The sequence below is a fragment of the Limanda limanda genome, chromosome 12, assembly GCF_963576545.1.
Source record: "Limanda limanda chromosome 12, fLimLim1.1, whole genome shotgun sequence".
Classification (NCBI taxonomy): Eukaryota; Metazoa; Chordata; class Actinopteri; order Pleuronectiformes; family Pleuronectidae; genus Limanda; species Limanda limanda.
The window spans coordinates 27,821,770-27,845,190 of NC_083647.1; the positions used below are offsets into that span (position 1 = coordinate 27,821,770).

Genomic DNA, 23,421 nt, shown 5'->3' on the forward strand with positions numbered 1-23,421 from the left:
AATAAGAATCAGACCACAATAGAATCACAACCATGAAATTTCTTTTAGAGACGACAATTAAAGGACAATCATATCAGATCATGAGGCTTTTTTTTTCTTTCTGTCAAACAAACGGGTTTTTTTACATTGTTCTTAAAAAAACGTTGAAACCAAATTCAGACAAATAGACACGTTCTGTGTGTAATTATACAAAAAATACAACGAAGGAAAGGAGTGCGTGTACGTGCGTGTGTTTCTTTTACAGAAAGAAAACACACAACTCAGCGGGAACCAGACATTTAAACTTCAGACTTTTCAAATCAAATGATTCCGTTTCACGTCTTTTTTCTAACAACAGTTTCAAACATGTGATATCAATCTGAATTAAATCTGCTTTAAATGGACATTTTCTGTTCAGGCCTCTGTCCCCTTGTCCCCTTGTCCCCTTGTCCCCTTGTCCCCTTGTCCCCTTGTCTCAACACTGATCCTACTTCTCAGTCTTTGGTCTAACAAACACATGGACACTTGTGAAAGACAGAAACCGCCTCGGGGACATTTTCACGCAGTCGCGTCACTTCCTGTTTTTAAAAACACATTTCACCGTGAAGACGATAGAAATCTAAACTCAAAGAATTAGTGTAGTGGGGGGAAATAAAATCCCCCCCCCCCCCCCCCCCGGCGCATGAGACCTGATAATACTGCGAACATGCGCGCGGACATTACAAGATAGTAGTAGTATTTTTTTTTTTTTTAAATCTCAAAATTAGAACAAAACTATTTTAAATACACATTCTAGAAAAAGTTATTCCTCCAACCAGGAAGAGGAGAAGCTTCCTGTTCACACACAACTGTACACACACTGAGAACATGTATGTACACACACCTGCAGGAGGAAGAGGAGGAGGAGGAGGAGGAAGAGGAGGAGGAGGAGGAGAAGGAGATAATAATATTAAAAAATACCTGGAGGCTTCAGGGCTGCTCTCTCTCTCTCTCTCTCTCTCTCCCTCTGCTCAGAGAGATTCTTACAATGTTCAGTGTAAAATGTTCAACTTACAGTTCCACTCATGTTCTCTGCTGAGGGGGGGTGTGGGGGGGTCTGGGGGGGGGTGAGTTAGTGTATCAGCGGGTTGGAGGTCGAGCTCTGGTTTTGATGAGAAAAATAATCAGACAAACTCCCGGAAAGTCCCGAAGAAGAGAAGGCCGGCAGCGAGCCGGACAGGGCCGGTCTCAGAGAGTCACAGGCCAGCGAGGAGGGCGCCGGGGCCCCCGGGGAGCTGGAGGCCGAGGCCCGGGCCCCCTGCAGCCCCCCGCCGCCCTGCGGGGTCATGCCCGGGTGCGGGACGTGCGGGAAGAAGTAGCTGGTCTGGCCGGAGAGCAGGTTGACCGAGCACGGGTTCAGGGAGTACGTGGCCCCGGAGCAGGGCACCGAGAGGCCGCAGGGCACGGCCGAGGCCGCCAGGGCCGCGGCCGTCAGGTGGTGGGTCGCGTAGGGCAGGTCCCCCCCCACCAGCCGGTCCATGCTCAGCCCGGGGGACGAGGGGAAGGACGGGTGGCTGCTGCCCATGTTCTGGGCCAGCATGGTGCTGTAGGACATGGGGTGCCCCGGGTAGCCCCCCGGGGACGAGCCGCTGTAGCCCAGCGCCCCGCCGGCCCGCGGGTGGTGCAGCGACAGGAAGGGGGACATGGGCCAGTACAGGGACCCGGCCCGGTCCATGAAGGTCAGGCCGGAGGTCAGCCGGGCGCCCCGCTTGAAGGCCAGCTTGGCCCGGGACGTGGTGGACCTCCGCCGCAGCTTGCCGGTGGTGCCGCCGATGAACACGTCGTCGCTGCTCGGGTCCAGCATCCAGTAGTTGCCCTTGCCCGGGTCGTCGTAGTGCCGCGGGACCTTCACGAAGCACTTGTTGAGGGACAGGTTGTGCCGGATGGAGTTCTGCCAGCCCTGCTTGTTCTCCCGGTAGTACGGGAAGTTCTTCATGATGAACTCGTAGATGCCGTTCAGGGTCAGGCGCTTCTCCGGACTCTGGCGGATCGCCATCATGATCAGCGCGTTGTAGCTGAACGGAGGCTTCTCGTACTTGCCGCTCTTCTTGTCTCCGTCCTTCGCTGCGTCCGCGTCCTTCTTGTCTCCGTCCTTCTTGTCCTCCGGCTTGTCCTTCTCGTCCGGGCAGCTCTCCGGACCCGGACCCGGAGCCTCGCTCTTGGGCTCCGGCTCCGGCTGCGAGGCGGCCGGGAGAGGAGGCTTCTGCTCGGGCTCGTCCGCGCCGCCGGGCCGGTGCAGGTTCTGGTTCTGGTGCAGGAGGTGGGACTGGTGCAGGTTCTGGTTCTGGTGCAGGTGCAGGTGCTGGTGGCTCTGCTGGTTCTGGTTGTCGCTCTGCACGGCCTCGGGCACCAAACTGTTTATACTGAACGAGGACTTCGGAATCATTTTCACCTCTTTGCGTTCTCCCATATCCAACATCACCGGGCAGAGGGAGAGAGAGAGGCCGGGGGAGAGGCTCCAAGCCGGGGTAAGATCTGTCCTTTCTCCTGGAGCCCGGACCGGAGCACAGGAGGAGAGAGAGGCCGAGGGAGAGGCACCAAGCTGGGGTTCGATCTGTCCTGTGTCCTGGAGCCCGGACCGGAGCACAGGAGGAGAGAGAGGCCGAGGGAGAGGCTCCAAGCTGGGGTTCGATCTGTCCTGTGTCCTGGAGCCCGGACCGGAGCACAGGAGGAGAGAGAGGCCGAGGGAGAGGCTCCAAGCTGGGGTTCGATCTGTCCTGTCTCCTGGAGCCCGGACCGGAGGACGGGAGGACGACCGGAGGAGGACCGGAGGAGGACGGGAGGGGGACGCACAGGAGCGAGGGAAGTGAAGCCCAACAAACTATTCCATGTTCGCTTTGGGGAGAAAAGAGGAAACACACGCACACAACACACACGCACACACACATCGATAGGAGACAGATAGCTGCAATTAATTAGGACCGCAGCCACTAAGCGGCTCGCACGCATTGGTTGGCCCGCTCCGGTCCTCAGCCAACCAGGGGGACATTACGGTCCAATATTAACGCGTCCTCCGAGCGCTCAGCCAATCAGGAGGCTCCGGGACACACACACACACACACACACATCCAGCCAGGAGCGTGCACGCTGCAAGAAGTGCCCACACGCACGCGTTCGTTCGCAGCTTCACGGGATTTTTAATCAAATCTTTATTTCTCTGAATCGAGCGAGAAAATATCACAACGAGGATTTTTACTTCTTCCGTTTCTGAATCGATTTTTTTGTTTTTTTTTAGGAATTTAAAAAAAATCTATTTACATTAAAAACAAACTCGTTTATATTTAACTTCTCTGGACGTAAATTAAACGGATTGAGAAGAAACGGACACGAAGAAGAAAATTAAGCGTTTTTATTATTTTCTACTTTTGAATTTGTATTTTTATATTTTTATTATCTGACGCGTTTTAAAAATAGAAAATCTGATTTTCAGAGTCTGTGCGTGAAGGACACTTTTTGCAGCGTGGAAAACACACACACACACACGCGCGTACACACACACACACACACACACACACACACACACACGCACACACACACGCACGTCCCTCCCCTCATCATATTGACTCGGATGTGTTTTCGTGTCTCAGGTTGTTTACATCGTTCACACGCGGAAATAAACAGTGCGCGGCCCCGGGGGCGCGTGACCTGGTCCGGACACGCGGAGGTGACCGTGCACGCACACGCACGGACACGCACGGACACGCGCTCCGAGGCCGGGGACGTGCAGGAGGTTTGTTGTTGGAGGAGAATCGAACAAGGAACACAACAAAGTGGAACAAACACACAAACACACACACACACACACACACAGTTCATGTGTAAACAACCAGACAGACACGCGGACAGGTGGAGGCCGCGCCAGGATTTTATTAAACATAAATATTATGTGTTTAATTTTATATAATTTATATAACATCACATGTTGTTACGAGGATTTGAAGAACGACTCCGACAGCTTCTATTTGAATTTGTCCTTGAGAGCCTCACATCTTAAAGTCTGATATTATATATATATATGACTATAATACACAATAATAATAATGTTAATAATAATGTTAATAATAATAATAATAATAGAGTTGTGAGGTGCGTTGCATTTCGACACCCTGAAGTCCTGGTTACGGCCCTGAGACTAATCACTGTGTGTGCTGCTGCTGCAAGAGAACAGCTACTACTGCAGTGTACACACACACACACACACACACACACACACACACACACACACACACACACACACACACACATTCACACACACACACACATTCACACACACACACACACACACACTCACACACACACACACACACTGGTACTAAGTGTTTGTCACGTGATGCTGCAGATAATAATACAAAATATTAAAATAGAAAATCTATCAGATGTTTGTTTGAGGCTAAAACTAGTGTGTGTGTGTGTCTGTGTGTGTATGTGTGTCTCTGTGTGTGTCTCTGTGTGTGTCTGTGTGTGTGTCTGTTAATTTAATGCCTCACAGAAGAACTGTTGAAATGTTTATTATTTTTGCAGATTCTTTAATTCTTCATTAACAGCAGTTTTAATAAATAACTTTTTATTCATCTGAGATTTATCTTCAGCTGTTTGAAGTCATCCTCAGTTTATGCAGCAGCTGTGGAAAAGAGAATGTTTCTGTTTTATACTTTTATTAAATATTTTTACACTTTTAATGTTTATTAACACGAGATTTAAATGTTTCACTCATATTTATTATCATGATTTAACGTGAATATTTTAAATTATTATTCTGGAGGAGTCTCGTGTCTGAAGCTGAATTTAAATGTGAAAAGTTGAGATGGAAATAATTTCTGAGAAATAACTGAGAATGGATCAGATATTATGATTTAACATTATATAAATATATATATTTATATAAGTATATTTACTACAGAAAACGATCATTATTATAAGGTCCATGTTTGTTTCCTTGTGCTTTTATTTTGATGTTTTAACCTGAGGCTGATTGACAGTGTCACCGGAGGAAGAAGAGGAGGAGGGAGGAAGAGGAGGAGGGAGGAAGAAGAGGGGGAGGAAGAGGAGGAGGAGGAAGAAGAGAGGATTCAATAAGAACTCACTTGCTGTTCTTACATTCGTCATTGACCTTTTCAGGAGGTTCCACTGGTTCTTGTTGAGGTTCTTTAGTTTCAGGGTTCTCTTCGGGATCTCAGGGTTCCTGTGGAGCTCGTTGAGGTTCATGAGAAGGTTCTTAAGGGCTCCAGAGGTTCCACTGGTCCTCAATGGGTTCCACTGGTTCTTAATGGGTTCCACTGGTTCTTAGTGAGGATCCACCAGTTTTACATGGGGTTTCTAAATTCACTGGTTCTAGGAGAACCGTTCCCCAGGTTCTTCGGGTCACTGGGTTCCACAGGACTCCACAGGTTCTTCATGTTGGTTCTTCTAAGTTCTTCAGCACATTGAGTGGTGGTTATTAAGGGGTCTTTAAGGGTTTTTACTGATTCTTAACGCAGCTCCTGAGATACTTGGTGGTTTGAGGTCAAAGTTCATGTGGAACCAAACCTGACGGTGGTTCTCTGCACAGAACCCGTGACCTTTGACCCCTGCTCTGTGAGGGGGGACCGCTCCCTGGACGTGGTGTTGATCCTGGATGTTTGAACACACGTCGCTGGGAGGACTCTCACTGTTGTTGGGATTATTATGGGCTTTACGGCTCAGAGGGATCAGCAGCAGCGGAGGAGGAGGACAGAGGGCGCCTCCTAGCGGCCGGAGCTGGACCTGCACCACAAACCAGCCTCACTGCAGGATCGAGTTCATCTGTGATCAACAAGATCTTCTGCTCCTAATCTGATTTACATTATTTATATAAGATCAAGATTCATTAAATCAGGTTGTGATTAAACGTGGCGATGACGTCACTTTAAACTGAAACATGACGTCATTTCACAGGTTGAACTTTTGAGACATAACAATTTGTGACATGTTCATGTTTGTAAAAAGTAAAACATCACAGAGTCAAATAAAAAACAACACAAAGTATTTTTTGTCTGTGTTAAAATAAAATAACACAACAACATTTTATGATCATTGTTTTTAGTTGTTATCGAAACTCACTTCAGTGTTTCACTCTCATGGCTCATAGCATTACTATTATCATTATTATCATAATAATGTTATATAATAATGTTATATAATAATAAAGATGATAATCGTATTTCTGTTGAACCTGCCTCTGTGTATGAGTGTATATAATCTAATTTAGAATGAAATCATTATTTATTTTGAATGATTTAAACGTGTGGATTTCTAACTTTTATTGATCAATAATTCAGCTGTTTATTCTAAATACAGACATTGATTAAACAAGACAAATAATAAAAACACTCATACACTGACAGGTGCTGTTTATTTGTTTATCTCGTGGTTCATCGTAAAGCAGTTTGTAACATTGTTGAGGAAAGTGATTTATAAATAAAGTTTATTATTATTTATTTTGTCATTTTACTTTGGTTACATTTCACTTTTCAGTCATATACAAATCAGACCAAAGCAGAAATCTGAATATATAAATGTTTATGTACTAATTTGATTAGAGGACATTTAACATTTAACTATGTTTTAAATTAGATTCACATTTTAATTATTGGTGTCAAATCTTTAAGGGTTTAAAGTAAAGATGTTTTTTTTGTATTTAATTAAGATTAGTTTTCTTCATTTATTGGATTTAATGTCGTATTTCGAGTCAACCACCAACCCCCTCTTAATGTGTTTGAGATTTCAATTAAATGTTTGATGGATCTTTAAAGTCATTATATTAATTTCGCTGGAGGAGTTTAAAGTGAATCCTGCTCAGCTGAAGGTTTGAGTTGTGAAGCTTTAAACTTGTTTAAACTTAGTTAATCTGCTGTGAGAACTGAGGTGATGGATGAAGGAGTAATCCTCTGATCCCGCAGCCGCAGGTTAATGGTTCAATCACAGTCAAGCGCTGGGAATCAACCGGTGAACCAGATTACTGCGCCAGCAGCGACCCCGTGAGGCCAGAGGAGGAACTACATCCTGTCTGCAGTTCTCACAGGTCTGAGGAAGCTTCACTGACGAAGAGGAAACAAATCTTCAACACAAATCTCTTTAAAACATGCAAATATAAATATAAAGATGATCAGTGACTGTATATACATGATTTTTTGCCATGAAGCCTGAAGTGGTTTCTATAACCTCTGACCTCTGACCTCAGAAAATAGAAACTCTGAATCAATAAATTAAACATTCCAGCGTTTCTCGTGCCGTGAAAGAAACAAACTGACGAAGAGGAACAATTTCATTTCAACACTTGGTTAATTTATTCAACATTATTTATCACATTTGAAAAGAGTGCAAAATGAATTCTCACAGTAATCAACGAAGTAAATGCAAATATAAATAACTTTGTTCTGAGCTGTAGAAACAGACGCAGACTAATGAAGTTAGATATTTAAGATGTTTATGAATCAGAAAGTGGAGCCGGTTTGTGTGAATGACTCAAACACTTCAATTGACTTTAATTTCTCAAACTGAATAAATGTATGAACTCTTGATTTCTGTCAAAGTCTTAATCTGACTCATTATCTTAATGATTCACTTATTGATGGATTGAATGGAGAGAGGATGAGTCTGAAGATGTTTGGGTTTATTGCTCATTAATAAGTAAATAGAATTCATTAAAAAAAAAACACTAAATCATCAAAGTTCATCTTTTAAAAAATCATATGAAGCATCAAAGTCTTAAAAAACCTTTTCTGCTCCGACATGTTGAGAATCAGTTTGGTTTTCTGTGAATGATTTAATCAAAGATGATTTTGATGAAACATCTAGAAGTTTTCAGTGCTACAGTTAAAATTAGGCTTGTTTTTATATAAATTTTATATAAATTAATATATTAATAATGTCTATTAATATTCACATATTGGTTTCGTTATCACTCTTCAGTGTTTTGTGTAAAGCACTTTGTGAGGATGTTGAATAAAAGCACTTTGCGACAGTAGATCAAACTATTTCTTGGTGAAGAGCTTCCTGAAGACGCTCCTCCTCGACTTGTCTTTGTTCAGGTTGTCCTCCGTCACCTGGGGGGACAGAGAGGAGGAGTCCTGGTGGTGGGGGGGGCCAGGAGGAGGTGCTGAAGGAGGCTCCTGATGAAGACTCTGTAAACCTGCAGAGAAACAGGTCGTCAGTACAAACTGCCACAGAGAGTCACTGAAGACGCAGGTGAGGTGTGTCCTCTCACCTGTGGAGCTGACCTCCCCCCCCGTGGGGTAGCGGTGCTTGTCGTAGTAGGTGTGGGGGGGCTTGGGGGGGGCGGGGACCTCTGTGGACGTTTGTCTCTCCAGGTTCTCACCGCTCCGGTCCACTGGGCTGGACGAGTCCTCCGGAGTCTCGGTCAACTTCTCAAGACTCAGGTTGACGGACGACGCTCTCCTGAAGGAAGAAGAAGAAGATCTGATTCTCACAGGGAACTGATCTGGTGCTTCTTCACATACATGAACATTCACCAGGAAACTGATCTGGTGCTTCTTCAAGATCATTTAGCTTCAGCTCTGAATACATGAACATTCACCAGGAAACTAACCAGCATCGGTGGCTTTCTACAACTCTCCTGTCTCTAGTGTCCAGGACAATACATCTACTACATAAACTAAACTACATCTACTACATAAACTATAATACATCTACTACATAAACTATAATACATCTACTACATACACTATAAAACATCTACTGCATAAACTATAATACATCTACTACATAAACTATAATACAACTACTGCATAAAATATAAAACATCTACTACATAAACTATAATGCATCTACTACATCAACTATAATACATCTACTACATCGGTATAATACATCTACTTCATAAACTATAATACATCTACTACATCAACTAAAATGTATCTACTACATAAACTATAATACATCTACTAAATAAACTATAATACATCTATTACATAAACTGTAATACATCTACTACATAAACTATAATACATCTACTAAATAAACTATAATACATCTACTACATAAACTATAATACATCTACTAAATAAACTATAATACATCTATCACATCAACTATAAAACATCTACTACATAAACTATAATACATCTACTGCATAAACTATAATACATCTACTACATAAACTATAATACATCTACTACCTAAACTATTTATCTAATATATGGTACTATATCTAGTATAATATGTACAGTACAATATATAGTATCATATATCTATTGTCTCTGAATCAGTGTCGGACAAGTGTCAGATTTCAGTTAAAAACTTTAAAATCTACTGATTCTAATAACATAACGTTGCAAACACTGCAAACACAAAAGTCTAATTTCCAGCTTGTGAAATGTTATTAAATGTGAAAATCATCTTCTGTAATAAGAGTAAATCTGAGCATCTACCAGCAGTTAGATGAGCTCGTTACTGATAAAGACAAGTGATGGAGATTTGTATTGTGATTGTTCAAATCTATTTGATGTGATTCTGTTAAATCCAACCTGAGCTCTTCAGCTGCTGAGAAGCTAACGTTAGCAGCTAATTAGCTATCGAGTCATCAGAGGTAGATAGATAGATAGATAGATAGATAGATAGATAGATAGATAGATAGATAGATAGATAGATAGATAGATAGATAGATAGATAGATAGATAGATAGATAGATAGATAGATAGATAGATAGATAGATAGATAGATAGATAGATAGATAGATAGATAGATAGATAGATAGATAGATAGATAGATAGATAGATAGATTACTTTATTCATCCCCGAAGGGAAATTAAGTCGTCATAGCAGCCGGTATATTTGAATACAATAAAATACAATAAAATAAAATAAAAAATATTGAGGTAGAAAGAATAAAAACAGAAACACAAGATAAATAGGTAGATAAGGTGCAGTGGCAAGATGATGGTAATAGTACTGATGATATGATGGTAATGTTATTGTTAGACAGTATATAAAAATAGTACAGTATGTATAGTATATAATGTAACATAATATATATTTATATATGATAGTAATTATACCAATATAAAAGCAGTATATAGTAATAATGGCAGCAACAGTATATGTAATAATAATAGTAATAGTGATATAATAATAGTAATTATAACATGTACACATGTATAAATATGTGTATATAGACGTATGTATACAAAGAATATACAGAGAGTATGATATAATATATGATATATAGTAGAGGTATAAATATAAGTATTTGACTATACAATAGATAATATAATATACTATGAGTGTAAGAATATGTAGACAGAGTGTGCAAAAGACAATATTATTGTATAAAATGATATATAATATCAATATGGTTTATATGAACACATATCACATATGATGTGAAGTGAGTGTATATGGAGCAGGTCACGTGTGTTTGACCTCTGACCTTACAGCCCAACCTGTCTGAGCAGAGTCTGACGGAACGAGCACTGAACTGTGGTTGTGCCAACACCAGTTGTGTTGGGATTGTGTTTGCATTGTGTTGAGTTGTATTGACCCGTGTCCAGGACGAGTTTCACCTCTGATGCTAACGGCTGAAGACAAGTTTCTATTCCTGAACCTGTTGAATAAACATATCAGCTGCAGAAATCATGTCCTCGCCCCCCCCGCGGAGAAGGAGATTTCCCCCCCGTGCTCCGGACGTGAGGAGTGACCGCTGCGTGGCCCCGGCTCCAGCTTCACCTCCCCCCCCCCCGAGCGCCGGCTGAATGTGATTCAGCTGGTCAGAGTGAGTCCTGCTGGTCGGGGGTGCGTGTCTCTGTGCCTGAGAGGAGCCCGGGGTCCCCACAGTGCACGGTGGGAAGGAAGAGATGTGAAAGTACCTGACGCTGTTTGAAGGAAACGAGTCTGAGACGCCATCGCACCCCCGACCAATCAGCTGACGTCCTGCTGGACCCCCGACCAATCAGCTGACGTCCTGCTGGACCCCCGACCAATCAACGTCCTGCTGGACCCCCGACCAATCAACGTCCTGCTGGACCCCCGACCAATCAACTGACCTCCTGCTGGACCCCCGACCAATCAACTGCTTCAAATAATCACTTCTTTGGTTTTATTCTGTTTTGATGAACTCTTCCAACAGAGTTTAGTTTTATCTGTTTGGTTGTTATCGAACGTAGTGAAGCTCAGAGAGGAACTCAACTTTGGATCTGGATCACTTGAAAATAATTGAAATAGTTATGGGGCTGATGGATTTAAATAAAACTCCAGATTTAAGTGTTTATTTAAACGTGGTTTCATGAGGAGACTGTTGACGCAGGTTCTCTTCTGAGTGAGTTTGAGTTTCGAAAATGAGTGAAGTTCTGAAGTTGTGTGTTTCTCATGAGGTGGTTCTGGTCCTGTGTGTGTGTGTGTGTGTGTGTGTGTGTGTGTGTGTGTGTGTGTGTGTGTCTATGTGTATGTGTGTCTGTGTGTGTGTGTGTGTGTGTGTGTGTGTGTGTGTGTTCACCCTGAGTCGTCGGAGTCGCTGCTGGTGCACTCAGGACGGTTTTGGAGTCTCCTCAGCCACAGCAGCTGAAGCTCTCGGCTGGACGCTGCAAACAGGTACTGAGTTCCATCCTCCAGTCTGACACACAAACACACAAACACACAGAAACACACAACAACACTCTTTATTATTTAAAATTGTAGAGAAAATCTAATCTAACATACCAGCTTCACAGTGGTTCCCTCCAGAGCAGGAAGGTGTGATGGAATCCAGAGGGATGATAATTACACGACCTCTGCAGAACCTCCCAGCAGCTTATGATACAAACCTGCTCATGATGTGATTTATGTAATTAAAATGAAGGAGGACCAGTGAGGAACTGGTTGATACCAGCGAGGCTTCAGAACTCCCTGGTTACAGCAACGAGGTCGACAGGAGAACACGTGAGAGGAGAACACTGAGATCAAATAGGTAATAGAAAATAAAATATAATATCAAGCTTTCATAACAGACAAATATCATCTGTAGAATAATGTACTTGAGTAAAGTGCAGTGGTTCAGGATGATGTAACTATTTGTGTGTTATGTATAAGGAGATATTTACATTTTTGATAAAGAAAAATACCTGATTTTAGTTTTTTAAATTTATAACAGTTCAGTACTTTTATCATTTATTATGGGGTTTTTTCACGTAACCTTTTATCTGTACAGTCGATTGTTTGTGTGAGTGTAAACATCATCAAACATCATAAGCTTCTATCATATTCCTGAGTATCTATCAGTATATAAACCTTTACGACCTGAGACACGTGACTGATTAAACACATCGTGATTCGCTGGAAAGACAAAGTTCATTGATGAAAACAACGATCAAAATACCAACGAAGAAGACTCAGACCAAACTCTGACGTTTCTCTTCTGGACTTCGTCTTCATCCAGCTCAGAACACACAGACACAACCCAGTCGACCCACAGGAGCACAGAGGAAACATGTGTGTGAGGCTGATGTGTGTGAGTCTCTCACTCACATCACTTTGAACGTGTTCTCCTTCCTCCGGTAGAACGGGTTCTCTTTGCAAACGGCTCCAACCATGTTGATAGGAGGCCACCTAGAGGTCCTCTGGGGTAACACAACATCAAGGAACGTTAAAGTGAGTCGCCTCTCTGGATTGTGTTTTCTGAGTCGTGTTGAAGTCGTACCTGAGCAGCAGCTGTTGGATCTTTAAACAGAGCGAGAGTTTCTCCCTCCAGAGAAGCAAACACCTCCTCCCAGTGCTCCACACCCTGCAGCACACACAGCATTCATCTGGGTTCAAACCCTCAAATATAGATCTTTCTTTTATTAGCTGTAGATGTGTGATTAAGAGACTTTAACATTCAAGCTGCTAAAATGTGTTCAAACTGGAAGCAGCCGAAACAGTTTGTGCTTTTAACGTCATTTCATTCTTCACATCAAGATCAGCAACTGTTAATAAACACGATCAGCGAGCAATGCACAATCTTTTATGTGAACAATCTTCAGTAATAATTTCAGTTTTAACCTGGACAAGGACACTTTAACCTGAGGAGTTGAACTACCAACCTTTTGAATAGCAGCCAAGCTTCAGTCGTTCAGTCTCACTAAGAAAATTCTATTTCCTGTCTGATTTCTGTCCGAAGGTTCTCACCTTGTTTCCTGCTTGTTTCAGCTTGATCTCCAGCCGGCCCTCCATTCTGATTGGCTGCTCCCCGGTCACCTGACACACAACAGGTGGGAAACTGGTTATCCTTCATTAGTTCATCAAGTCATCGAAAAGACAACAACTACATACAGAGGTTGTGTTTCCATCGTGGAAGGAGGAGGAGGAGGAGGAAAGGAGGAGAGAGAGGGACAAGGAGGAGGAAAGGAGGAGAGAGAGGGAGGAGGAGGAGGAGGAGGAGGAGGAGGAGGAGGAGGAGGAGGAGGAGGAGGAGGAGGAGGAGGAGGAGGAGGAGGAGCAGGAGGAAAGAAGGAGAGAGAGGGAGGAGAAGAGGAGGAGGAAAGAAGTAGAGAGAGGGAGGAGGAAGAGGAGGAGGAAAGAAGTAGAGAGAGGGAGGAGGAAGAGGAGGAGGAAAGAAGTAGAGAGAGGGAAGAGAAGAGGAGGAGGAAAGAAGTAGAGAGAGGGAGGAGGAAAAGGAGGAGGAAAGAAGTAGAGAGAGGGAAGAGGAAGAGGAGGAGGAGGAGGAGGAGGAGGAGGAGGAGGAGGAGGAGGAGGAGGAGGAGGAGGAGGAGGAGGAGGCGGAGGAGGAGGAGGAGGAAGAGGAGGAGGAGGCGGAGGAGGAGGAGGAGGAGGAAAGAGGTCGAGAGAGGGAGGAGGAGGAGGAGGAGGAAAGAAATAGAGAGAGGGAGGAGGAAGAGGAGAGAAGAGAGAGAGGGAAGAAGAAGAGGAGGAGGAAAGAAGTAGAGAGAGGGAAGAGGAAGAGGAGGAGGAGGAGGAGGAGGAGGAGGAGGAGGAGGAGGAGGAGGAGGAGGAGGAGGAGGAGGAGCCGGAGGAGGAGGAGGAGAAGGAGGAGGAGGAGGAAAGAGGTCGAGAGAGGGAGGAGAAGGAGGAAGAGAAAGAAGTAGAGAGAGGGAGGAGGAAGAGGAGAGAAGAGAGAGAGGGAGGAGGAAGAGGAGGAGGAAAGAAGTAGAGAGAGGGAAGAGGAGGAGGAGGAGGAGGAGGAAAGAAGTAGAGAGAGAGAGGAGGAGGAGGAGGAGGAGGAGGAGGAGGAGGAGGAGGAGGAGGAGGAGGAGGAGGAGGAGGAGGAGGAGGAGGCGGAGGAGGAGGAGGAGGAAGAGGAGGAGGAGGCGGAGGAGGAGGAGGAGGAGGAAAGAGGTCGAGAGAGGGAGGAGGAGGAGGAGGAGGAAAGAAATAGAGAGAGGGAGGAGGAAGAGGAGAGAAGAGAGAGAGGGAAGAAGAAGAGGAGGAGGAAAGAAGTAGAGAGAGGGAAGAGGAAGAGGAGGAGGAGGAGGAGGAGGAGGAGGAGGAGGAGGAGGAGGAGGAGGAGGAGGAGGAGGAGGAGGAGGAGGAGGAGGAGCCGGAGGAGGAGGAGGAGAAGGAGGAGGAGGAGGAAAGAGGTCGAGAGAGGGAGGAGAAGGAGGAAGAGAAAGAAGTAGAGAGAGGGAGGAGGAAGAGGAGAGAAGAGAGAGAGGGAGGAGGAAGAGGAGGAGGAAAGAAGTAGAGAGAGGGAAGAGGAGGAGGAGGAGGAGGAGGAAAGAAGTAGAGAGAGAGGGAGGAGGAGGAGGAGGAGGAGGAGGAGGAGGAGGAGGAGGAGGAGGAGGAGGAGGAGGAGGAGGAGGAGGAGGAGGAGGAGGAGAAGGAGGAGGAGGCGGAGGAGGAGGAGGAAGAAGAGGAGAGACCGCTGAAAGAAGTAGGAGGAAGGAAAAGAAAGAAGGGAAAAAGGAGAAGGAGGAAGTGGAAAGACTTCGAAGGAGGATGATGAGGGGAGGAAGAAGAGACGGGGAAGAAAGGAGGAGGAGGAACGGAGACAAATAGAAAGGAGAAGAGAGTAGAAAGAAGAAGAAAGGACGACCGTGAGGAGGAGGAAGTAGAAAGAAGTAGAAGGAGGATGATGAGAGTAGGAAGAAGAAACAATTAATAAAAGAGGAGGAGGAACAAAGATGTAGGAGGAATGGAGACAAGTAGAAAGGAGAAGAGAGTAGAAAGAAGGAGAAATGACGAAGGCAAGGAGGAGTAGAAAGACGTAGAAGGAAGAGATGATGAGAGGAGGAAGAAGACGAAGAAAGGAGGAGAGGAAGGAGAATGAAGAACAGAAGTGACTAGAGACGATGAAAGGAACGTCTCCGTCTCTAACGTGGACTCTCAGACCTCCTGGTGATGGACGGTGGTCACCTCGGCTGTGGGACGATCCTCTGATGAACCTTCACACAGATCCTGACTCTGTGGAGGAGGCGGAGCTCGCTCCCTCGGTGGAGGAGTGAGCTGCTCTGTGATTGGTTCAGCTGTCGTGGTTTCAGGAAGTGTCATCTGTTTGTCAGTAGGTGGCGCTAGAGAGTCGGGAGAAGCCGGAGGTTCTGGTTGTTTAGCTGACTCCAGGTTGTTGAGACGTCTTCTCGGTGAAGGCGTCGGCGTTTCAGTGGGAACAACGTGCGCTCTGATTGGTCGAGGTGAGTCAGGTGGTGTAGTGGGCTTCTCCCATTGGTTGAGGGGCTCAGAGCCACGCCCAAGCCTCCGCTCGGTGGAGGAGACTCTGGGCTTCGGAGCCAGAGGAGGTTTGGATGTGGGACGGTGATCTTCCTCCAGAGTTCTTCTAGATGAGGAGGAGATGGAGGTTTGAGGGGGGGTGGGAGGTTCAGGGGAGGTGGTTGGAGGTGATGGAGGTGATGGAGGTGATGGAGGACGTGCTGGAGAGGAGGGGGGGTCTGGGTTTGAGTCTCTGGCTCGACGTCTCCAGGTCTCCACAGTCGGGCTGGAGCTGGGACCAGCAGGAGGACCCTCGGTGGACTCCTCTAGAACCTTCATGTCCCTGAAGACTCGTCTCCTGCCAGCTGGGTCAGGGTGCAGAGGCGGGCTCGGGGGGGCACTGGCAGAGGGGGAGGGACTATCTGTCTTCTCGTCCAGGGTGGGAGGTCTTCTGTCTGTCCGTCTCCCGCTGCTGACTCTGTGGATGATGTCCCTGGAGGTCTTTGGATCTGATGGCCTCCTCAGTGAGGAGACTCTGGCAGGAGGTGTCCTGTCCTGAAGAGACGTGTCCTCCTTCCCGTGAAGACCCAGTCTCTTCTCCCGCTGGAGCAAGAGAAGAAAACATGAATAACGGTTTTAAAAAAGGTACATAAACATGACAGGAGAATGGAGTGTCTTCTTTATTTTTCTCCTAATGTTCCTATTGTTTGTCTTCAATTCTTCACCTCAGTGTTTTAAAGTGCTATATCAATAAAGTTTTGTGTTTAGTAACCTGTGTTTTCTTCTTCTGCAGTGCCAGGAAGCGGTCGCTCTGGGCCAGGATCATGGCCTCCAGGTCCTCCTGCCTCTTCAGGAGCTCCAGGACGTCAGACACCGAGTCCTGGAGGAGCAGCGATCACAAATCAAACACATCCCTCAATCCTGAGCCGCTGCTTTTAACTTCTTTATATCATCTTTGTTACGTCCCACCAGAGGATCACTGAGTAAATCTGAGGGTCGACACATATCATATCATATTATATTAACCTGCATTACATTGCATATTGCAATCTGACACGGTTCACTTTTTTGCATTTAGCATTTCACTTTTTACTTCACTTTTTATATCTTTTATCTTTTATATATTTTTATTTAGAAATGTTTATGTCAAAATAAATGTTACTTTGTATAAATATTGGTAAAAAGTGAGTAAATAAGAAGTAAACAGTGAGTAAATATATACTGGTTTCCTATTTTTTATTGCTGTCCTATGTATGTTGTAATTTTTGCGTTTTTTTATGTTTCTATGTTGATTGCTCTGGTTATTGTTGCACCAATAACCAGAGCAAATTCCTTGTATGTGTGAGCGTTCTTGGCAATAAAATACTTCTGATTCTGATGATTCACTTGTTTTATACAAGAGGTAACGAGTGTAGATGGAAAACATTCATCTCAAAAAGGACAAATCAATATAGAGAGCAGCCAAAAGTACAATCTGAATATAGGTGGAGCACAAGTGTAAAGAGGAAATACTCAAATACAGTAAAAGTACTTCAAATTGTGCCTAAGTACAGTCCTTGTCTCTACTGGTTTACTGTGACTCCCGGGCCTCAGCTCATCCTGCTCTGTCCTACCCCGTAGTCCTGGGCCGTCAGCGTGTCTTCATAGGAGCTCAGCCAGCGGTCGGCCTGCTCCAGCTCCTTCTGCAGGAGCCAGATCTCCAGCTCCTCCTCCAGCAGCAGCTTGGTCTCCTCCCACACCTCCTGCACCTGCGCCTCCAGCTCCTCCAGCTCGTAGACACGCTCCTCCACCTGCTGGGACATGAAGCTTCCGTCCTCCACCAGTCTCCGCCCCTCGTCCTTCACCGCCTGGGACCTGCTGAGCTGCCGGTCCATCTGGACCCGGTACTCCTGGTGCTGTTTGAGGAGCTGCTCCAAGTCGCCTCCCTGCACCTCCCCTCTCACCAGAGACAGCATCTCCCTCAGCCACGCCCTGGGACACATCACAGACTGTCAGACTGCACTTGCACCAGCAGGCCAGCAGGTGGCCTAGCAGCTGGTTAGACTGGCTAGCATCGTTAGCATAGGAGCACATTGCTGTTGATAGTTTAATCCCTTATTGCCTGAATTAACCCCTTATTATATAAAAAAAATAGTATTTGTGTTTTTGGCTGTTATACAGATGCTAAATTAAGTGGAGATTGTTAATTTCAATATAGCATATACAATAGATATGAAATGTAGGTATGAGGCAAATTAGCGACACAAATTTTCCAGTCTCTGGTATGTAGATTATTATATTGATGCTGCTTTTGCTTGAAATGGAATAACAATATATGTTTCTGTAAAATCATTGCTGTTCCATCACCACAGTATTTCAAATACAGCTTAATACCTCAAAATAACTTTGCTGCACAGTACCAAGGGGCTAGTATGTATTTTCCACTCCGACCACTAGATGTCGGCAGAGTACTTCCAATACCTTCATGGTACGTGTAGTTTTTGCACCATCAGGCATTAGTGGGATAAAAACACTGGAATGGGGTTTGAGGCGAATTCGCAAGGGGTTAAAAACAAGACCCGGTGAAGGGTAGGCACTTTCCTTCATGCAGGTGAGCTGTGAACCTACATGAGCTCGGTCCAGAGGGACAGGTATCTGTGCACGCCCTCGGCCTGGCCCAGCCGGGCGCTGCGCTGGGAGGCCTTCTCCTGGATGAGGGTCCAGCAGACCTCCAGCTCCTGAAGCTTCTGAGCCACACAGGGTTCTGATGGAGGCTGGCGTCTGCTCAGGGCTCGACCCTCCTCCCTGCTCCTGCTCAGCTCCTCTGAGATCAGCTCCAGGTCTCTCTGTCAGGAGGACACAACCACACGGCAGCTGGTCTCAGGTTCTCCGTCATACGTAGAATTTTGTAGAACTTTTGTTCTCACAGCGACCCCTTCCTGCCCGTGTGTCCTACCTCCAGAGCCCGGTGCTGCCGGAGCAGAGTCTGGATGGACTGCAGGTCCTGGTCCTGGTCTTCTGTGTCCAGCACCAGCTCCTTCTCAGCCATCCAGCCCTTCAGCTCAGCCACATCGTGATTGAACTGATGGACCTCTCTCGCTAACTGCAGACTCTACGACACGGAGCAGAACAAAACCATCAGCACCTCCATCCTGTCACATGCAGACCTGAGTGAAGCTCCAGGAACCATCAGGAACCAGGTCTGCACCTGCTCTCGGGTCCTGATGCTGCTGCTGAGGTCGTCCCAGAGGTCACTGAGAGCGTCGTCTGTCCTGCGGGCCGGCCCGTCCTGAGGCAGCCCGCGGCCCAGCTGCTGCACCGAGGTCAGGCGGGTCCGACCCAGACCAGACACCTCCGAGACCAGGACCTCCAGCTTCTTCTGAAGAACCTGCAGGAGGAGGATGGGACAACGTAAGACATCGTTTCTAAGACATGAGAGAGACTAAAATGTTCTTCTTGTTTACAGTCACTTTGTCTCAATAAGAGATGAAGACACATTCAGTCCACACGGGAGCTGATGTGAGAGCAGATCAGAACAGATCCTCAATCTGAACCGACACAAGCACCAGCTTCGAATGTCTTAATTCCTCTTTGACAAAATGAAAACTGCACTCGATGAATCCCAGGATGAAGGTGAAGTCTCCACAGCTTCTTCTCATCAGACTCACCTCCACATCTTCCAGATCTTGTCCGCAGTCCTCCGACTCGGCTCCAGTCTTCTTGGAGGTCAGCCATGTTTCCAGTTCTTTGGCCTCTCGCTCGAACACGTAGAGCCGGAGCTGATCCTCCAGAGCCACCCGGCGAGCGGAGGAAAGTCTGAGGGTCGTTTCAAAGCGCTCGAGAACCACAGGGAGGGCGTCAGAGACCAGGTGGCTGAGAGAGAGAGAGAGAGAGAGAGAGAGAGAGAGAGAGAGAGAGAGAGAGAGAGAGAGAGAGAGAGAGAGACCATTCTTTACTCAGGAAACCAGGATGAACACGAGTGAGTCCCAGTGACGCCTGTGTGTGTGTTTACCTGTGTGTGTTTACCTGTGTGTGTTTACCTGTGTGTGTTTACCTGTGTGTGTTTACCTGTGTGTGTTTACCTGTGTGTGTTTACCTGTGTGTGTGTTTACCTGTGTGTGTTTACCTGTGTGTGTTTACCTGTGTGTGTTTACCTGTGTGTGTGTTTACCTGTGTGTGTGTTTACCTGTGTGTGTTTACCTGTGTGTGTTTACCTGTGTGTGTTTACATGTGTGATGTTTACCTGTGTGTGTGTTTACCTGTGTGTGTGTTAACCTGTGTGTGTTTACCTGTGTGTGTTTACTTGTGTGATGTTTACCTGTGTGATGTTTACCTGTGTGTGTGTTTACCTGTGTGTGTGTGTTTACCTGTGTGTGTGTTTACCTGTGTGATGTTTACCTGTGTGTGTTTACCTGTGTGTGTGTTTACCTGTGTGTGTTTACCTGTGTGATGTTTACCTGTGTGTGTTTACCTGTGTGTGTTTACCTGTGTGTGTGTGTTTACCTGTGTGTGTCTACCTGTGTGTGTTTACCTGTGTGTGTTTACCTGTGTGTGTGTTTACCTGTGTGTGTTTACCTGTGTGTGTTTACCTGTGTGTGTTTACCTGTGTGTGTTTACCTGTGTGTGTTTCCCTGTGTGTGTTTACCTGTGTGTGTTTACCTGTGTGTGTGTGTTTACCTGTGTGTGTGTTTACCTGTGTGATGTTTACCTGTGTGTGTTTACCTGTGTGTGTGTTTACCTGTGTGTGTTTACCTGTGTGATGTTTACCTGTGTGTGTTTACCTGTGTGTGTTTACCTGTGTGTGTGTGTTTACCTGTGTGTGTCTACCTGTGTGTGTTTACCTGTGTGTGTTTACCTGTGTGTGTGTTTACCTGTGTGTGTTTACCTGTGTGTGTTTACCTGTGTGTGTTTACCTGTGTGTGTTTACCTGTGTGTGTTTCCCTGTGTGTGTTTACCTGTGTGTGTTTACCTGTGTGGGTGTTTACCTGTGTGTGTTTACCTGTGTGTGTTGACCTGTGTGTGTTTACCTGTGTGTGTTTACCTGTGTGTGTTTCCCTGTGTGTGTTTCCCTGTGTGTGTTTACCTGTGTGTGTGTGTACCTGTGTGTGTTTACCTGTGTGTGTTTACCTGTGTGTGTTGACCTGTGTGTGTTTACCTGTGTGTGTTTACCTGTGTGTGTTTACCTGTGTGTGTTTACCTGTGTGTGTTTACCTGTGTGTTTACCTGTGTGTGTTGACCTGTGTGTGTTTACCTGTGTGTGTTGACCTGTGTGTGTTTACCTGTGTGGATGTCCCAGGTGCTGCAGGGACGCTCCACTCTCCTGCAGCTTGTCCAACGTCCTCCTCTGGTTCTCCAGCTCCACGTCCACAGAGTCCAGCTTCCTCAGCAGAGCCTCAGTCGCCTCCTTGCTCCTCCCACACTCCCCCGACTCCAGACCCCCCCGCTGCTCCTCCAACCACAGATCCAGCTCCGACACCTCCACACACACGGGAAGGATTATATTAATAATGTTTTTAATAAGAAGATCAGGATCTCGATCAAGTGGTTTCAGGTGTAAAAGACAATTTGTTTCAGTCTCCATCTTTCCTCTGGAGGTGCAGCACATAGATATATATAAAGACTAGATGTCTTTTCTGCGTTGCCGGCCAATGGAGCCGGACGTCACCACATGGCGGCCATCTTGCCAGGGGGCAGCTCGCTCACCCATAACATTGTGTTGCTAGTGGTAAATAACCATAACTTGCTCAATTTTCAACCGATTTTGAAACGGTCTGGTTTGTTATAAACGTCAGAGATGTAGTTATGACACTGCATAAATTATTAATTTTTTTTAGAAAATAACATAATCATTCATAAGTATGCAGTGTCATATCTACATCTCTGACGTTTATAACAAACCAGACCGTTTCAAAATCGGTTGAAAATTGAGCAAGTTATGGTTATTTACCAACACAATGTTATGGGTGAGCGAGATGCCCCCTGGCAAGATGGCCGCCATGTGCGGATGTTTGACTCCGTTGGCCGGCAACGCAGACGAGACATCTAGTCTTTATATATATCTATGGTGCAGCCGCTCTGATACAGTATCACAGACAGGATATGACCTCACAGGATGTTACCTCGCAGAGGAAGTTGTGGATGCTGAGCGCCTCCTGCAGGAGCTTCTCCTTTTTCTCCAGCTCCTTCATCAGCTCCTCGTGGAGACTCCTCAGCTCGTCCAGTCGCTCCCGGATATCGTGAGACGCAAAGTGACGACCTCTGACCTGCGGAGTCATAACAACACGTTGACTCAGATCATATTGAATCCTTTTCTGCATGAAGGTGAAAACACACTTCAGGTACGTGTGAGTGATTCCTCACCAAACTATGCCCCGCCTCCTGAACTGCCTTGACCAATGGGGCGCGGCTGGAGATCTCCTGCATCACAGCCTGAAATATATTTTTTAAATATTTCCTTAGATGACCTTTTGCATTGATGCTTGTATATGCATGTGTGAGCTGCTGTCCACCAGGGGGCAGCGGCGGAGGCTACCTGGTGCTTGTGGAGCAGCTGCTGGGTGCTGCTTGGGGAGCCCCCCCACTCCCTGGTGGTGACGGAGGGAAGCTTCACGCTCAGCCAGGCCACCTCCTCCTCCTGGTCCCTGTAGAACTGGAACAGAACCTGCCAGGCCTCCAGGGTTTCCCTCCGCCGCTGCAGGGGCTCCGACAGACCGTTATACCTGAGAGACCACATGGACACACACCTGGTTAGAACACCAGTGCTGTTAAATATATATATACATACACACATAATACTATTATTTTCCTCATATATTTAATTTGACAGTCATCATCACTGGCCTGTATCCAACGATGTTTTCTATGAATTAGGTTTTTATTCCACACTCTTCTGTTACTGCTGATTTATCTCTGAGCTCTAAACTTAACATGTGCACTTACAGTTCAGACAGTGATGAATGAAAGGAGATAAAAGACTCTTGTATGAGTGAGATTAGAACACAGCTGGTGTTGTTGGTGGTGTTGTTGTTCCTGGTCTGTCTCAGCTGGAGTCTCCATGTCTCTGTGTTTCACTCTGTCTGAGGCTGGGACTTTAACCTGGACATTCTAACCCTTTTTGTTTTCCATTTGCTTGGATCTTGTTTTTTTTACATTTCATACACAACCAGGCCACATTTCCCACAGTTCATCATTCAGAGCGTTTACTGTTATCAGACCTGTTGATGGTGTGAGTCACTCTGGTCTGGATCTCCTCGGCCAGGAAGTTTCCCTGAGAGGAGAAGGTCTTCGCCGTCTCCACCAGGCCCTGAGACATAAAACATGTTTTTACTAAATTACCAAAAATCTGCTCAGTCATGATTCTATGAGCTGGTTTGACTTGAACAATAGTAAACTGAGTATTTTGACAGTGGATCTCTGAGAGTTCAGGAGGTTAAGGACCTGGATTCTGTCCCTGAGTCCGTCCACCTCCTCCTCCAGCCCCTGCAGGACCTTCAGCAGCCGGCTGACCGACGGCAGGTCGCTGCCACTGTCCTCGTGGGACACGTCCCGCTCCACGGAGACAACGCTCTGCTCCACGGCGTCCAGGGAGCGCTGGAACTGCAGCGCCTGGAAACACACAGCGGGACACTGGTTTCACTGGTCTCACTCCAGTGGAAACTGTATCCTGATGTCTTCACGTAGTATAATCACACAGTATATCATCTATATTATATCTATCATCATATATAGTAATAATGGCAGCAACAGTATATATAATAATATTATTACTACTATTATTATTATATATAATATTATTACTACTATTATTATTATATATACTTTTGCTGCCATTATTAC

The 23,421-nt window shown here is 45.8% G+C and overlaps 2 protein-coding genes across 2 annotated transcripts in view; both read right to left on the reverse strand.

Moving 5' to 3' along the window:
- Positions 1-1,090: 1,090 nt before the first annotated feature.
- foxg1a (forkhead box G1a) lies at positions 1,091-2,440 on the reverse strand. The gene has a single exon (XM_061083260.1). It carries the CDS (start codon positions 2,435-2,437, stop codon positions 1,091-1,093), a length of 1,347 nt encoding a protein of 448 aa, XP_060939243.1. The 5' UTR covers positions 2,438-2,440.
- A 5,476-nt stretch (positions 2,441-7,916) lies between these two features.
- sptbn5 (spectrin, beta, non-erythrocytic 5) overlaps positions 7,917-23,421 on the reverse strand; it is a 51,167-nt gene continuing 35,662 nt past the window's right edge. Inside the window, exons 60-78 of the mRNA XM_061082214.1 lie at positions 23,023-23,190; positions 22,800-22,888; positions 22,118-22,304; positions 21,946-22,014; positions 21,705-21,848; positions 20,865-21,061; positions 19,254-19,458; positions 18,794-18,973; positions 18,542-18,697; positions 18,214-18,431; positions 17,220-17,577; positions 16,379-16,486; positions 15,316-16,209; positions 13,132-13,200; positions 12,665-12,748; positions 12,493-12,584; positions 11,486-11,602; positions 8,243-8,433; positions 7,917-8,167 (exon numbers count right to left, since the gene is read on the reverse strand). Of these exons, the coding sequence (XP_060938197.1) occupies positions 8,010-8,167; positions 8,243-8,433; positions 11,486-11,602; positions 12,493-12,584; positions 12,665-12,748; positions 13,132-13,200; positions 15,316-16,209; positions 16,379-16,486; positions 17,220-17,577; positions 18,214-18,431; positions 18,542-18,697; positions 18,794-18,973; positions 19,254-19,458; positions 20,865-21,061; positions 21,705-21,848; positions 21,946-22,014; positions 22,118-22,304; positions 22,800-22,888; positions 23,023-23,190 (3,684 nt within the window). The 3' untranslated portion in view covers positions 7,917-8,009. The remainder of the gene's footprint in view (positions 8,168-8,242; positions 8,434-11,485; positions 11,603-12,492; positions 12,585-12,664; positions 12,749-13,131; positions 13,201-15,315; positions 16,210-16,378; positions 16,487-17,219; positions 17,578-18,213; positions 18,432-18,541; positions 18,698-18,793; positions 18,974-19,253; positions 19,459-20,864; positions 21,062-21,704; positions 21,849-21,945; positions 22,015-22,117; positions 22,305-22,799; positions 22,889-23,022; positions 23,191-23,421) is intronic.

Excerpts from the sequence above, each read along its gene's own strand:
- foxg1a (XM_061083260.1), bottom strand. The coding sequence starts at position 2,437 with ATGTTGGATATGGGAGAACGCAAAGAGGTGAAAATGATTCCGAAGTCC.